Source organism: Embiotoca jacksoni, unplaced genomic scaffold, assembly GCF_022577435.1.
Source record: "Embiotoca jacksoni isolate LCO1_2020_lvr unplaced genomic scaffold, fEmbJac1.0.p SCAF_12, whole genome shotgun sequence".
Classification (NCBI taxonomy): Eukaryota; Metazoa; Chordata; class Actinopteri; family Embiotocidae; genus Embiotoca; species Embiotoca jacksoni.
In genome coordinates, this window is record NW_027185252.1 from 5,286,862 (window position 1) to 5,300,000 (window position 13,139).

At 42.5% G+C, this 13,139-nt stretch overlaps 1 protein-coding gene across 1 annotated transcript in view; it reads left to right on the forward strand.

Moving 5' to 3' along the window:
* Positions 1–13,139, forward strand: part of lrpprc (leucine-rich pentatricopeptide repeat containing) — a 60,476-nt gene that overhangs the window by 11,308 nt on the left and 36,029 nt on the right. Inside the window, exons 12-22 of the mRNA XM_069144376.1 lie at positions 1,028–1,146; positions 1,236–1,326; positions 2,537–2,606; positions 4,865–4,892; positions 5,334–5,391; positions 6,146–6,252; positions 7,494–7,571; positions 7,944–8,021; positions 8,136–8,249; positions 8,348–8,478; positions 8,808–8,893. Of these exons, the coding sequence (XP_069000477.1) occupies positions 1,028–1,146; positions 1,236–1,326; positions 2,537–2,606; positions 4,865–4,892; positions 5,334–5,391; positions 6,146–6,252; positions 7,494–7,571; positions 7,944–8,021; positions 8,136–8,249; positions 8,348–8,478; positions 8,808–8,893 (960 nt within the window). The remainder of the gene's footprint in view (positions 1–1,027; positions 1,147–1,235; positions 1,327–2,536; positions 2,607–4,864; positions 4,893–5,333; positions 5,392–6,145; positions 6,253–7,493; positions 7,572–7,943; positions 8,022–8,135; positions 8,250–8,347; positions 8,479–8,807; positions 8,894–13,139) is intronic.

Below are 13,139 nucleotides of genomic sequence, written 5' to 3' on the forward strand. Positions count from 1 at the left end.
ACACACACACACAGCCACTTGCAGGCATGTTGAGAGTGTGCGAGTGGCTGTTCCATATGCATGTGGCTGTTTTGGCCTCCTTCCCCGGGGCAGGATCTTGGGGTTCTGCCGGGGAGCAGGGCGATGGTAGCAAGAGTCCACTTCAGGCCAAGTGCGTGTTTATGCACATGTATGCAGCCGTCCGAGGTGAAGAGGAAAGCAGCCATTCGCATCGTGCCCAAGAAGGGTGTTTGTATGTGTGACAGTGCTCACACAGCTGCAGGCCGGTTGTGTGTGTCTATAAAAGTGCAGTTTGTTTGCCTTAAACGCAGAAAGGTTGGTTTGCCTGAACTGTTGTTTTCCTGAAGAAGAAAGAAATTCATCTGATATTCACGTCCACTGACGATGACTATTGATCCAAATGTCACAGAAATCTGTTGCAACACAAACACCAACTTTTTCAACTTGTATTCTTGAGGACATTAAGATGATGAGGAAAGTCAGTTAAAATAGAATAGTGTCTATTCATTTACCTGATTTATTGTATAAATAATTATGCGCAAATTTCCAACCTGGACATGTTGCAAATCCTAAAATTTGTGTTTCCTACTTTTCTGTTTTATGTCATAGTGAATTGAATATACTGTGGACTGTCAGTTTGAAGAGACCAATTTGGTTTGTAGAAACCATGATTTGGATTTTTCACTATTTTGTGTCATTTTCACAACTAAACATTTAATTGATTGGTCAGAAAAATTATGTAAATTTTGTTTTTTCTTATTGTTAGACACAAATGTCAATATGATTCTTTGGTGTCCCATTGATACTAGATTTTTGAGGCCGATACTGATATTAGAGAATATATAAATATTTTTTTTTATATAAAACACAAATTTGTGTCTTTATCTCCATTCTGTTCTGCAAAAAAAAAGAAGTTTTCATGTCGGCCAACATCTGTGAAAAATTGGCTTACAGATATATCGTTCAGGTTCTAGTTTTCAGACACACAGTTTTGACATTAATCACTTTTTGTGTGTGTGTTTTGCAGCCGTGATGGAGGTGATGAAGGGCATGCAGGAGCTCCATATGTCCCCCGATGTCGAGACTCTATCCAAATACATCCTCCCTGTGTTCCCCAGCATCGAGGCAGCTCGACAGGCCCTCAAGGTAACCCATAAGTCTGTGTGTGTGTTTACATGTGGCCATTGTTCATTGCAATGCGTTTTCTTTGACAAAACGCTGGCTTTTCTCTTCAGGGCGCCGACATCTCCCTGGATTCTGAGAGATTTCTGAATTCGGAGATTCGCTCTGTGGCTGCAAACAACCTGGCCGAACTGTACACCCTCCGTAAGCGCACACAACAGAATCTCTCCAGCATCTTGAGCAGCCATCATCATAAAAATTGCTGTTTTGCCGGCGGGCTAATTGGCCCAGCGTTAACACACACACACACACACACACACACACACACACACACACACACACACACACACACACACACACACACACACACACACACACACACACACACACACACACACACTTACCCACTTATTCCTCTGTGCTCATCAGGCCTTTTAAGAGATTAGGCTGTGTGAATATGAAAAAAGCGAGAACGAAAAGGCGCCTCATCTGACAGAGGGAAGGGATAGAGAAGGCTGTTAAATAATGGATGTCTCTTCCTGTTTTCTGTCTTTCATCTCCTTTTAGTCTCAAACATCCACCACTCATTTTCACATACATCGCTGTTTCCTCTTTTTGTATTTCAGAGAGTCCCCAATGAATTTTTTTAAGCTCACGAGATGAAAGTTTTTTTGTCCACATTTCATGTTTTTTAATCACAAATGTAAATATGCAATATTACCAGAAACACACACACAAAGCGCTGCCTTCAAAATGTTTATACAGAAAACAATGCTCCTTTACTGCTTCCAGCATCATGCATTTTAAAAATGTTCTGCCTTTTCTTTCAATTTTATGCCATTTAAAAGTTAACATTTTGTTTTTTTGTCCCTGAAATTAAAGAATTTAAAGGGTAAATTTTGGTCTTTCTTCCAAGATTATTTGACATTTGGTAGATTAAATCAAAAGAATAAAGTCAGGATGGGGAAAGTGAATGAGACACGCTGCTCTCTTCCTCAAAAATAACTTGTGTGCTTATAAGCAAGGCATTGTGCTCAATCTCTTTGAGTCTAATTGATCAATTCAATTATGTTATATAGCAAATTTATAAACAACATAAATTAACCATCAATAAACACAATTCAAACAAAACAGATAGACTTGAAACAATTAAGGAATTTAATACAAGTTAAGCAATATAACAAATTAAAAGAAATAAATATGAACAATGTGAAGCCTCAAAAACAATATGAAGCCAGCCTAGTATTTTGGCCAATTTAGTGTGTGGCTGAAAATCTGCTAAAGTTTAATCATTTTGTTTTACAGGTCCCCATATAACTACATCATAAACCATATTATTAAATCCACATGAAGACAAGTTGTTTCGGTCTTTTCTTTCTCTGTAATCACTCTCTGTCTCTGCTCTATTTTCCAGTGTCAGATCCCTCCTTCCCCTCACTGGACCTCAGTGTTTTCCGCAGCAGCCTCATCCTGGGCTTCAAAAAGTGAGTTGTCTGTTTTCATTTCTTTACAATTGTTCCATATTTCTCCATATTTTCCTTCAAAAACTCCTGACTGGATTTTTAGGGAGGCCTGTAGCACTTATGGAGGTCACTGCACCATATGCTATGAATATGACATGTGCAGCCTATCACACCATCCACAGTGTATGTGCATGTGGGCAGCTGCAGGGAACAACACTACATCACACACACGCACACACACGTACACACACAGATATACATGTGTGCCTCATGCATATGGAGGCCGTCATCCCTCAGCTCTCGCCCCAAAGCACCGTGGGAGATATGTAAATTAGCAGATGCCCACCACTGTCTCTCATACCTAGACCCCCATCCCGGTCTCAGTCTCTCAGTCTCTCACACACACACGCACACACACACACACACACACACACACACACACACACCCGCTGTGAGCCTTAGGACCAGGGTCTGACCCACGGGCTTTTGTTGAAGGGGTGTTTATGAATATTTACAGTTTAGCGCTGCACACCCACACAGAAACACTCCGGGCCCTGAGCGAGGCTGGAGGTGAGTCAAAGAGAAAAGTGCTGACTTGTCTGCAGGGACCAAAGTTATTTCTAACACTGAGTTGAAACACACTCAGCTAAGCTTAACTTTGAGCTTTTCCTTCAGCTAGCACATTCTTTGTCGTAGCTCGTGTGTTAATAAACTCAGTGGATGCTGATAATTTAACCATCATAACGGATAAAACAAAGATTATGTGGATTCTTTGCAGGACTGCAGTGTGTCCTTAAAAAAAAAAATTCAGTTTCATCTTTTTATTTTTTTTATTTTGAAGGAATACAAAACGTCCTGTTCTTGGCAACAACTTTTTTTGTTCAAGGACATGTGAAAAATAGTGCAAGGAGAGTAAAATATCTTTTTTCTTTTGAGTTGTGAGATGATCTGTAGCTTAAACAAATATCAGTGAAAAGATGTGTCGTAGCAACAAAGGATTTCACAAGTAAAATGAGTTTTTCCAGATTTCTTTCTGACTAGATCTTTGAAGTCAGAGTATCCACTAATTGTTCGCCTTTTTTTTTTGTCTCCGAGTCCGCTTCCTCTCCTCCATTTGCTCTGCTCTCATTGCATCAGCGCACACACACACACAGACACACACACCTACACACAGTATTGTGATGGTTAGGTTGCCTGACAGGGTCATAATTGGGCTTGTCACTTGGGGAATGTGTATGTGTGCACTTGCGAGCGCCGTGTCATTGCAATGCGGGACCTGCCCCTGTCAAAGACAAGGTCAGGGGATAATTTAATCATTAAAGACCTCTTCTTCTCTCCTCTCATCTCCCCCTCTCTCCTCCTCTCCACCAACTAGCTGACAACGCCAGAAATGTCACACATTGTCATCATTTAGCCCGTGTGTGTGTGTGTGTGTGTGTGTGTGTGTGTGTGTGTGTGTGTGTGTGTGTGTGTGTGTGTGTGTGACTTTGCGTTTGAGTGTGTCTTTTGTGGTTTCCCAGGCTTTTGTACTGCCGTCTCTCCGCTCTTGTACTGTGGGATCGAGAGTGTCAAACTGGAAAATCTGTCACTTTTTCTTGGTGTATTGTGTTGTACTACACTGTAAATTCAGTAGCTATGGCAACATGACACTCTCACTGCTTAGCTTACTTGAATTCAGACATCTCATCACATCACATCACAAAAAATACCATACTTAACTTATCGATTATTAAATCTAAACTCATTCATCCCAAATATGTTTTCATTTGTTAAGAACGGGATATTCCAAATTGCGGTACAAAATGGAAAAATGTTGGAGCAATAGATATAGGTTTTTTTATTTTTTCCTTTCAAAGAAGATTTATGTAATATGAATATTCACAGAATTAATACAATAATTACATTCTATTTTGTACCTCATACATTTGATCTACAGCCTCTTGAAAGAAGAGCAACAACAATTGAAATTTAGATTTTGAGTTCACAAACAAAATCGCTCAACTTTATTAATTGATTATTGTATTTTGTCAAACAACAAGAAAGGAGGAAATAAGAGCTGAGCACAGTTTATAGGGTTGGAGTTTTATGAAAAAGGATTTATTTGAGGTGTATTTTTCTCGATGTGTTGATGTCCTTTCATGTTTTGTAACCTTAAAACAAACCGTACGCTTTATGACCAAATTGCACATTAACTCCGACAAGTTGCCGTTTTGTTGACCTGATGCTGCTGGTGGATGTCGACCTGGTGCTCATGTGTTGTCCTCTACTGCCCCCTACAGGTCTACTGATGTGGAGAGCATGGTGAAGGTAAGGCATCGACGTGCCCACACTGTCTGGGAAGAATGATATATGTGATTTGAAAATGGCATTAGGTGCTGCTTTAAAAATGGAGGAATCCTTGTAAGATAAGCAGCTGTTATAAAGAATTTATTTACCACCTGCTACATACTCAGTTACATTTAAGAAGACTATCCAATATGACAAATGCTATCTAATGCCATTTATATAAGTCTCTTAATAATGAAGCACAGAATTTATTTATGTTAAAATGTAAATTTAAACCAATACAAAATGCAGTTTGTATATTAAGAGGGAAAAAGGAAGTTAAAAAAAACATGTGGCTTAACAGGATTGTCTGTCAGGTAATGAAACCCCTTTCCTCATCTGTGGTTACGTTATGCTTTCTCATACTGACTCTGTCTGAGTTTTTAACTGGGTTTGTGTTTAATTTGTGTTTCTCTTTCCCAGGTTACTGAGCTCTTGCACAAAGATGTGCGCTTCTCCAAGGAAAGCTCCAACCCTGCTGGTAAGAAAACATATATACACGCTGTTCTAATCGGCAAGACATGTCGTTGTATGCATGCTGTTTGAATGAGTGTAGGTGAGAAAGGGAGAAGGGAAGGATGCCTGTGCTTTTATCATCCATCTCATCAGTAGTCAGAGTTGCAGACTGCAGACTCTGTCACCTTCCAACTATAATTCAGATGACAAAAAAATGCTGTGTGTGTATTTCTGCTCGGTCTCGGTAGCAGTAGACTGGTGCCTGGCCCACTTCTCGTCATGAAGCCTGTGTGTTTTGTGTGTGTGTGTGTGTGTGTGTGTATGTGTGTGTGTGTGTGTGTGTGTGTGTGGAGCGTTAATGTCGCTCCGTGTCAGTGTGTGTGTGTGTGTGTGTCACAGAGAGTCCCAAGTGCTGAAACTGGTGTGTGTGCTGGTGGGAGCGATGGAGACTGTTATCCATGTCATATCCCGTTAGACGACATCTGCAAACGTGTGTTTGTGTGTGAGCGCTGAAGTAAGACGAAGCTGTCACTGCCAGCCGTCGTACATTCACTCAAACTGCGGCCCAAAAGCAGCCTCTGTCAGCAGGAAAGAAACAGCACCACACACTCTGCAGAGGTTACGGAAAAATAGGATAAATGCACAAATGGACGCAGTGACTGACACGGTGGCAAATGAAATGTATTCCCAAGACAACTGCTCACTGTGTGTGTGTGTGTGTGTGTGTGTGTGTGTGTGTGTGTGTGTGTGTGTGTGTGTGTGTGTGTGTGTGTGTGTAGACGCTGCATCCTTCTTCCTGTACAATCTGATCAGCAGCATGTCAGAAGAGCAGGTGCGGGAACAGGAAGACAAATTGCGGAGTTTCTTCAATCAGCTGCATGCTCAGGTACACACACATACACACACACACACACACACACACACACACACACACACACACACACACACACACACACACACACACACACACATGAGCTCACTGAAAACAAACTCACACACCACACATTCATACACTGATATACTGCATATCCAGTAAATTCATAACCTTCCCGCTTTAAAGGAGCTTACACTCTGATCTGAGATGATTTGCGGTGTGTAATCGGACTCGGATTACTCACAATACACACACACACACACACACACACACACACACACACACACACACACACACACACACATACACACACACACACACACACTCCACAGAATACACTTACATGACCGCCGTCCTCTGCTCCATTTCTGAAGAGTTGGGACGTCTAGACTTGTCGTGCAAGATTAAATCGTGTTTTACAACTTAAGGTTAAAGGTCACGTTTTAACTGGCTGTTTGGAGGTCAGTGAAACAGTTTGCTGGTCTGATGTGGAGCCTTCTTGTACGTCTTTAATGATCCTCACATCATTCATAAAAACAGTTTGGCAGACATTTCAGCCTAATAAGTGCTAATTCTGACCTGCATCTGCAGAAATCATCCTCACATAACACTTAATAAAAATTGATTGATTGACATGTAATGGGTGCAGTCAGGTTGCCAGTATAGTGTCCCGGGGTTTTCGGTAAGATAAACGCGTCGCTCCGCTCCTGTTTCTCAAAACGTGGTCATTTCTGGCTTAAAATGACCAAAATGGCAAAACCAAGACTTCAAACAGCAGTTCACAAACCACTGGGTGAAGCCACAGTGGGGTTACCTCTTGCCCAAAAGTTTCAGACTTTCCATTTGCAATAACATAAAGCAGACAAAGGTCAAAACACTCACAGCTGCAATCAGTAAATAGTTCCAGGTTCATTTTAATTGTGTCCACACTAGTTTACACACTGTTCATCACTCAACAAGCAGTAACAAACCAGAAAAAACAGACCTCACACACACACACACACACACACACACACACACACACACACACACACACACACACACACACACACACACACACACACACACACACATTCAGCAATCATTTTACAAGTTCAAGCATTGTGAAGCCATTGCTGAGATCATAGACTTCCAAAAGTGGTCTAAACCTTTGACCTTTTTAAGACACATCCTTCAACAGGTTCAGCTCCTGTAGGGCTGCTGTTGATCAGTGTTTAGTTGATGTTTATTTTTTTCCTCTTATCTCCATGCAGAATGTCACGATTTCAGTAAACATCTTCAGAGGCATCAGGAACCTCCTGGAGTCGTACCACACCCCCGAGCTCATCAAGGTACAGAGCCCAACCTGCTTTTTTTTACAGTTAGATACACTGCAAAATTTCCCAATACAGTATTTCAGAATCAGCTTTATTGACCAGGTATGTTTACACATACAAGCAATTTCTTGTGATGTTTTGTTATATCATCAGATTATTGAGAGTCAAAAAGACAACCTGACAATATGAATAAACTGAATATGTATTCTCTCTACGTATTCTTTTTGTACTTTTATTATAGATGCTCTAATGATGCAGATGATACCTGACTTTAAAACACCAGAAACTAGATGTCAAATGTTAACTCTGTGTGTGTGTGTGTGTGTGTGTGTGTGTGTGTGTGTGTGTGTGTGTGTGTGTGTGTGTGTGTGTGTGTGTGTGTCTCAGGATGTGTTCATTTTGGTGGACCACAAAGACCAAATGTCCAACGGCTCTGCGTCAGCATCAGGGACTGCTCATGTCATTGTAAGTAAGACAGCGTGATAAACGCACACAAAATGTTTTAAGAAATGAATGCAGCATCACAATTTACCCACTAACTTCCTTCAAGCTGTGTATTAACATGTTTGTGTTCATCAGGGAATCGAAGGAAAGCTGGTGGCACTTGAGTCTAAATTGGCAGAACTGAAAGCGGAGAACAAACCATTAAGCTTCATTCTCAAACATCTCATCCAGACTCTGAGTGCTGAGGAGGTAGGATTTGTTTGGAAATCTCAGCGCTTCTTTTTCTCTTTGGTGAAATTAGTGCCGCTGTCCGTGTGTTCCTCCTGAGAGTTTTGTTGTGTGATCAGAACCTGCAGCGCGCCCTTGAGCTGAAGCAGCAGCACGAAGACGAGATGACAATCGGCAGCTACGCCACCCTCATCAACCTGTGCTGCCGCCACAACAACATGGAGGAGGCGCTCAACCTGAAGAGAGAAATGTGAGGGGGGCAGGAAGTACACACGCACACACACACACACACACACACACACACACACACACACACACAAATACTCCACACACCCACAAGGCTGCGCTTCGGCCAGTAGTGGGCCATTAAAGTTTAACTTGAGTGGTATTAGGGGAGACATTAATGCAGGGTCCAGCCGCTCTGTTGACTGGCGAAAACACAGGAAACTCTCCCCTGCTTCCTCCTCTTCACTCACCACCTGGTTCCATCATCAGTCTGAGCACCGAGACCGTACAATAGATGTACCGCATTACTGTAAGTGGAATACCTTAATCAAGTCTGTCTCCGTCTGCTTTCAGGAGTCGTAAGGACTCGTCAGTCGCTCTGGATGCCGGTAAATACATCGCACTGGTCAAGATACTGTCTTTGAATGACAAAGTGGAAGGTAAGTTTCCCTATTACACAATTCAATGTGTAAAATCAACAAGCAACATTGTCCCCAAATACTTTGCAATTACAAAAGAACACACAGCAAGAAAATAACATAATAAACAACCACATTAAAACATCAATGTTAAAGAAATGTGGCAACCTGGGACTGTAGCAGCATAACGAACTATAAGCTTTAACAAATAGGAACGTTTTAAGCCTTATTTTAAAAGTCTAAACGAACAATTTTTACTTTTAAGTGTGATCAGTCTGACAATTTCTCTGACTAATCATGTAACCCGTCGAGTAAACAGTAAAGTTTCACACCACAACCCTCTCAGAGCGGAGGTCACTTATTCAAACTGTTTTTTGAAACTGTGTTGGACAAAAGAAGCAAAGATATTCAACAGCATTTTTTATCTCCAACCCTTAATCACTTATGAAATATTGGTTAATTAGTCAATTGACTAATGGATTGATTGACTTTTCCAACCTGCACTTAGTTCCTCGCTACTTTTTCTCTGATAGTAGATCAGACTTGAAGTTCAAAGCCGGTGTGTGTGTGTGTGTGTGTGTGTGTGTGTGTGTGTGTGTGTGTGTGTGTGTGTGTGTGTGTGCGTGTGTGTGTGAGCTTCTGGGTGTGTATGTGTCACCAACTCTGTCACAATCCGTCTCTCTCCCTCCCTCAAACCACATTAGCTGGCCATTTCCAGAATGCTACGGTGGGTTTCCTTCAGCCCATCGAAGACCCAATTACCATCAGTTTTGCCGCTCTGCTTTTTGCACTCAATGACAGGCAAAATGTTTCCCTTGTCTGTCCTCTCCTCTCCTCTCCTCCCCTTCGCGCTCTCTCTCCGTCTCTGTCTCCGTCTCTCGACCTGACCCTCTCTCTCCCGCTCTGTCGCAAAGCGTGTCATTCTCTTATTCTCCCCCCCCCCCCCCCCCCCCCCCCCCCCCCACACACACACACACACACACACACACACATCAGCGTCAGTGAGAAATGAGAGAGGGGGGAAAATTACAGGACTGTGTGTATTTTTCCAGAATTATTGAAATCCGCCTTGATGCTAATGGCAGATCATGTCCGCCGAAGTGCTTGAGCATTTCACACACGCACGCACGCACACACAAACACACGGCGAACACACAAATTTGCATGTGAATTCAAGCAAAAGGCATTTGGTGGCATGACGGTTGGTGTGTGTCGGGGTGTGTATAGGCAGTGCTAACGCATTTGCCATTAGCCGGAGTGTGCATATGGAGGGGACGCTTGTCAGCCACATTAGCACACATCGCTAACCTTGACGTTAGCCTGTCCCCACCCAGACGCTGGTCCGCCCGGCTCCCAGCACACACCAGACCCAGCTGAGGATCATGTCTCCTGGCATCTTGCTGTATTTCTCGCCCTCACTAATGGCTTTGTTGTTTTTGCCCTTGGTTCAAAGCCTCCCGTCCCACCTCGCCAGCCAACTTTGTTTTTCCAGTACTTCATCCTTCCCACTTTATTCTTGTAACCTTCCTTCCACCGTTGCGCTCTGACAATTCTTCCTAATTAATTCCTCCTCTTCTACCCAATTACTTTTCCTCTGCTGCTCACTGCTCATCAACATCATTGTCCTTTAACCCTCACATCTATCCGTGCATCCATCTTTCTAAAATATCCATCTCTATCCATGTGTTATTTTTCTGCAAGATTAGTGTGAAAAAAACAATTCTAGCGGTGTTGTACAATACAGTTTCATTAAATGTGTTGGGCTCGTTGCCTCCAAATTAGCAATAAATAGAAAAGAAAGACAAAAATGTAACTGTATATACATATTTATACAGCAGACACATTTACACACTCTCATGCGCACAGCACCTGTTAAGCATGACAAGCCCATCTTTTCTATCCAACAACAGAAACGATACCTATAACAGTGCATTATACAGAGATTATGACACAAAATATGTACTCGGGAGTCCTGTAATACCGGCTGCACCACCTACAACATTTCCTTGTGTGAAAATACACAGCTCACTCATTCATGCTCGCTAAACTTGTTTACATCAATTCTTTTCTTTTTTTTTAACCAAAGTCACTGCAGTCATTCACACCAAAGAATAATCAATACAATGATTAACTTGTCTCAATGTTACTATGAAACAGCTCATTTGGTTATCCTGCAGGTTCATTTCTGTCTTGTTCATATTTCTTATGCCAACACTGGCAGGTGGTAAAGTGCTAAATTATAACATGCTGGTTATTATTTATTTCTTAACACTGTAATCTCCCACAGTTAGAGGCAAAAGAAAACATCCATCTATGCATTATCTAGACCTTCTTTACCCTGAGCAGGGTCACTGGGGTCTGGACACCCTGGACAGGTTGCCTGTCCGTCACAGGGCCAACACAGAAAAATGCTCACATTTAGAATCACCTATTAACCTAACATGGATGTATTTGCACTGTGGGAGGAAGCTGAAGTAAACACAGAAAACCCACGCAGGCAAAGGACCAACATGCAACTCCACACAGAAAGGCCCCAGCTGAGGTTCAAACAGCAGTGCTAAACCCTGCACGACTGTGCTGCCCACCAATGGGAAAACCAATTATGCAAAATCCAGTGTTTGGCACTGAAACCGCTGAAAAATACACACACAAAAAAACAAAACAGCAACAGCTACGCCAAAACGTGTTTGACCTCGCTTTGGTTTTAAACCTTTAAGAACGCTTCTTGATACAAATATTTTTTCTAATTATCGATGATTAGACCACCTCTTTTTTTTCATCTCACATCAGATTAAGTGCATCCTTTAATCTATCGATCATTTGACCCGTTGCACCTGCTGCATGTGTAAACATGGGCTTTAGGAGGCTGAACACCCCCCATTTACATCTTTCTACCTCCTCTCGTTCCAGTTGTTCAAATCCACCTCTCCTCTATCACCGAGCGTCTCTTTGACCTGCCCTTGTCCCTCTTCCTCCATCTGTCCATCCTCCCACTTTGGTAAACACAACTTGTTCTGGCTTGAGGTGGTCCTGGACTCGTCTTTGGTGCAGCGCGTGTGTGTGTGCGCGCGTGTGTGTGTGTGTGCGCGCGTGTGTGTGTGTGTGTGTGTGTGTGTGTGTGTGTGTGTGTGTGTGCGTGTGTGTGTGTTTTGGGAAAGAGACATCACTAGCAGTCAAGTCATGGAACATTAGATGAACCATTGGGCTGTGTGATGTTTGTTTACCTGGGCTGTCTGTCTCCCCATCTCTTGATGTGTGTGTGTGGTCTGGCTCGCTGTGCTGGCCATGATGCTCGGCTGAGCTGATGGATATGCATACTGGCTAAACGGACGGATAAAGGGGGGAGATGGAGGGAGAGCGCCGTGGGGGAGGTTTGGACGGTGGACGGAGGCATGTTAGCTGGTGTAGCTCCATTTGGGCAGATCAGCTCCGAGCCATTGGTCTCGGTGATTAGCGGGTCTGTCAGATAGTGATGGAGAGAGGTACGGATAAACGGGAGGAAGGAGGCATGGAGGGAGGAAGAGCCAAAGAGAGAGAATAGGTTACATTTGAAATGATAAACAGTACAGACCTGACAGCAGGTCAGGTCATTACACAGAAATTGTTTAGTGTTGATACCTCCATCTGGGATCAGCTTGTTTTTTTTGTTTTTTTGGGGAAAACCTCACTAGTTGTTGGTGGTTTTGTTTCAGTGATCTTTGACTGTGTTTCCACTCATCCCTAGAAAATACCAGGTCTATATCTTGAAGGGCTGGATTTTACGTTTTTTTTTTGGCATCTTTTCTGTTTATTGTATCGGCCAAATATGATTAATCACAGTTTTAAAAGAACTCCTGCTGGAAAAACAACTGTGCAGTAAAATATCTCAACAACTACCAGATGCAATGCAATAAACTTCTTTCCTGACATTTGTGGCCCAATACAAACATCGCATCCTTCGGCACCACTTTTTGACTTTCCTCTGTCCATGTAGAAGTTATAAGACTTTTCAAACATTGGGAATTTATCCTCTCATGCTTCATGAGGCATCAGCCTGGTGGTTAAAGCGAGCTTACAGCACTCCACACTTCAGGGATACCTCCAGCAGGCACACTCCAGGCCTGACAGCAAAATAAACTCAAAATTATTTTTCTTTCTTCTTTTTTTTTTTTTTTTTTGCTTCATCCTACTGTGAAGCAGCTGCAAGCACCTGGAACGCGCTATTTTCACTCAGCTTCTGTTGAGAGACAAGTTTGAAGCACTGAATTACAGCACCCTCGTGGCAGAG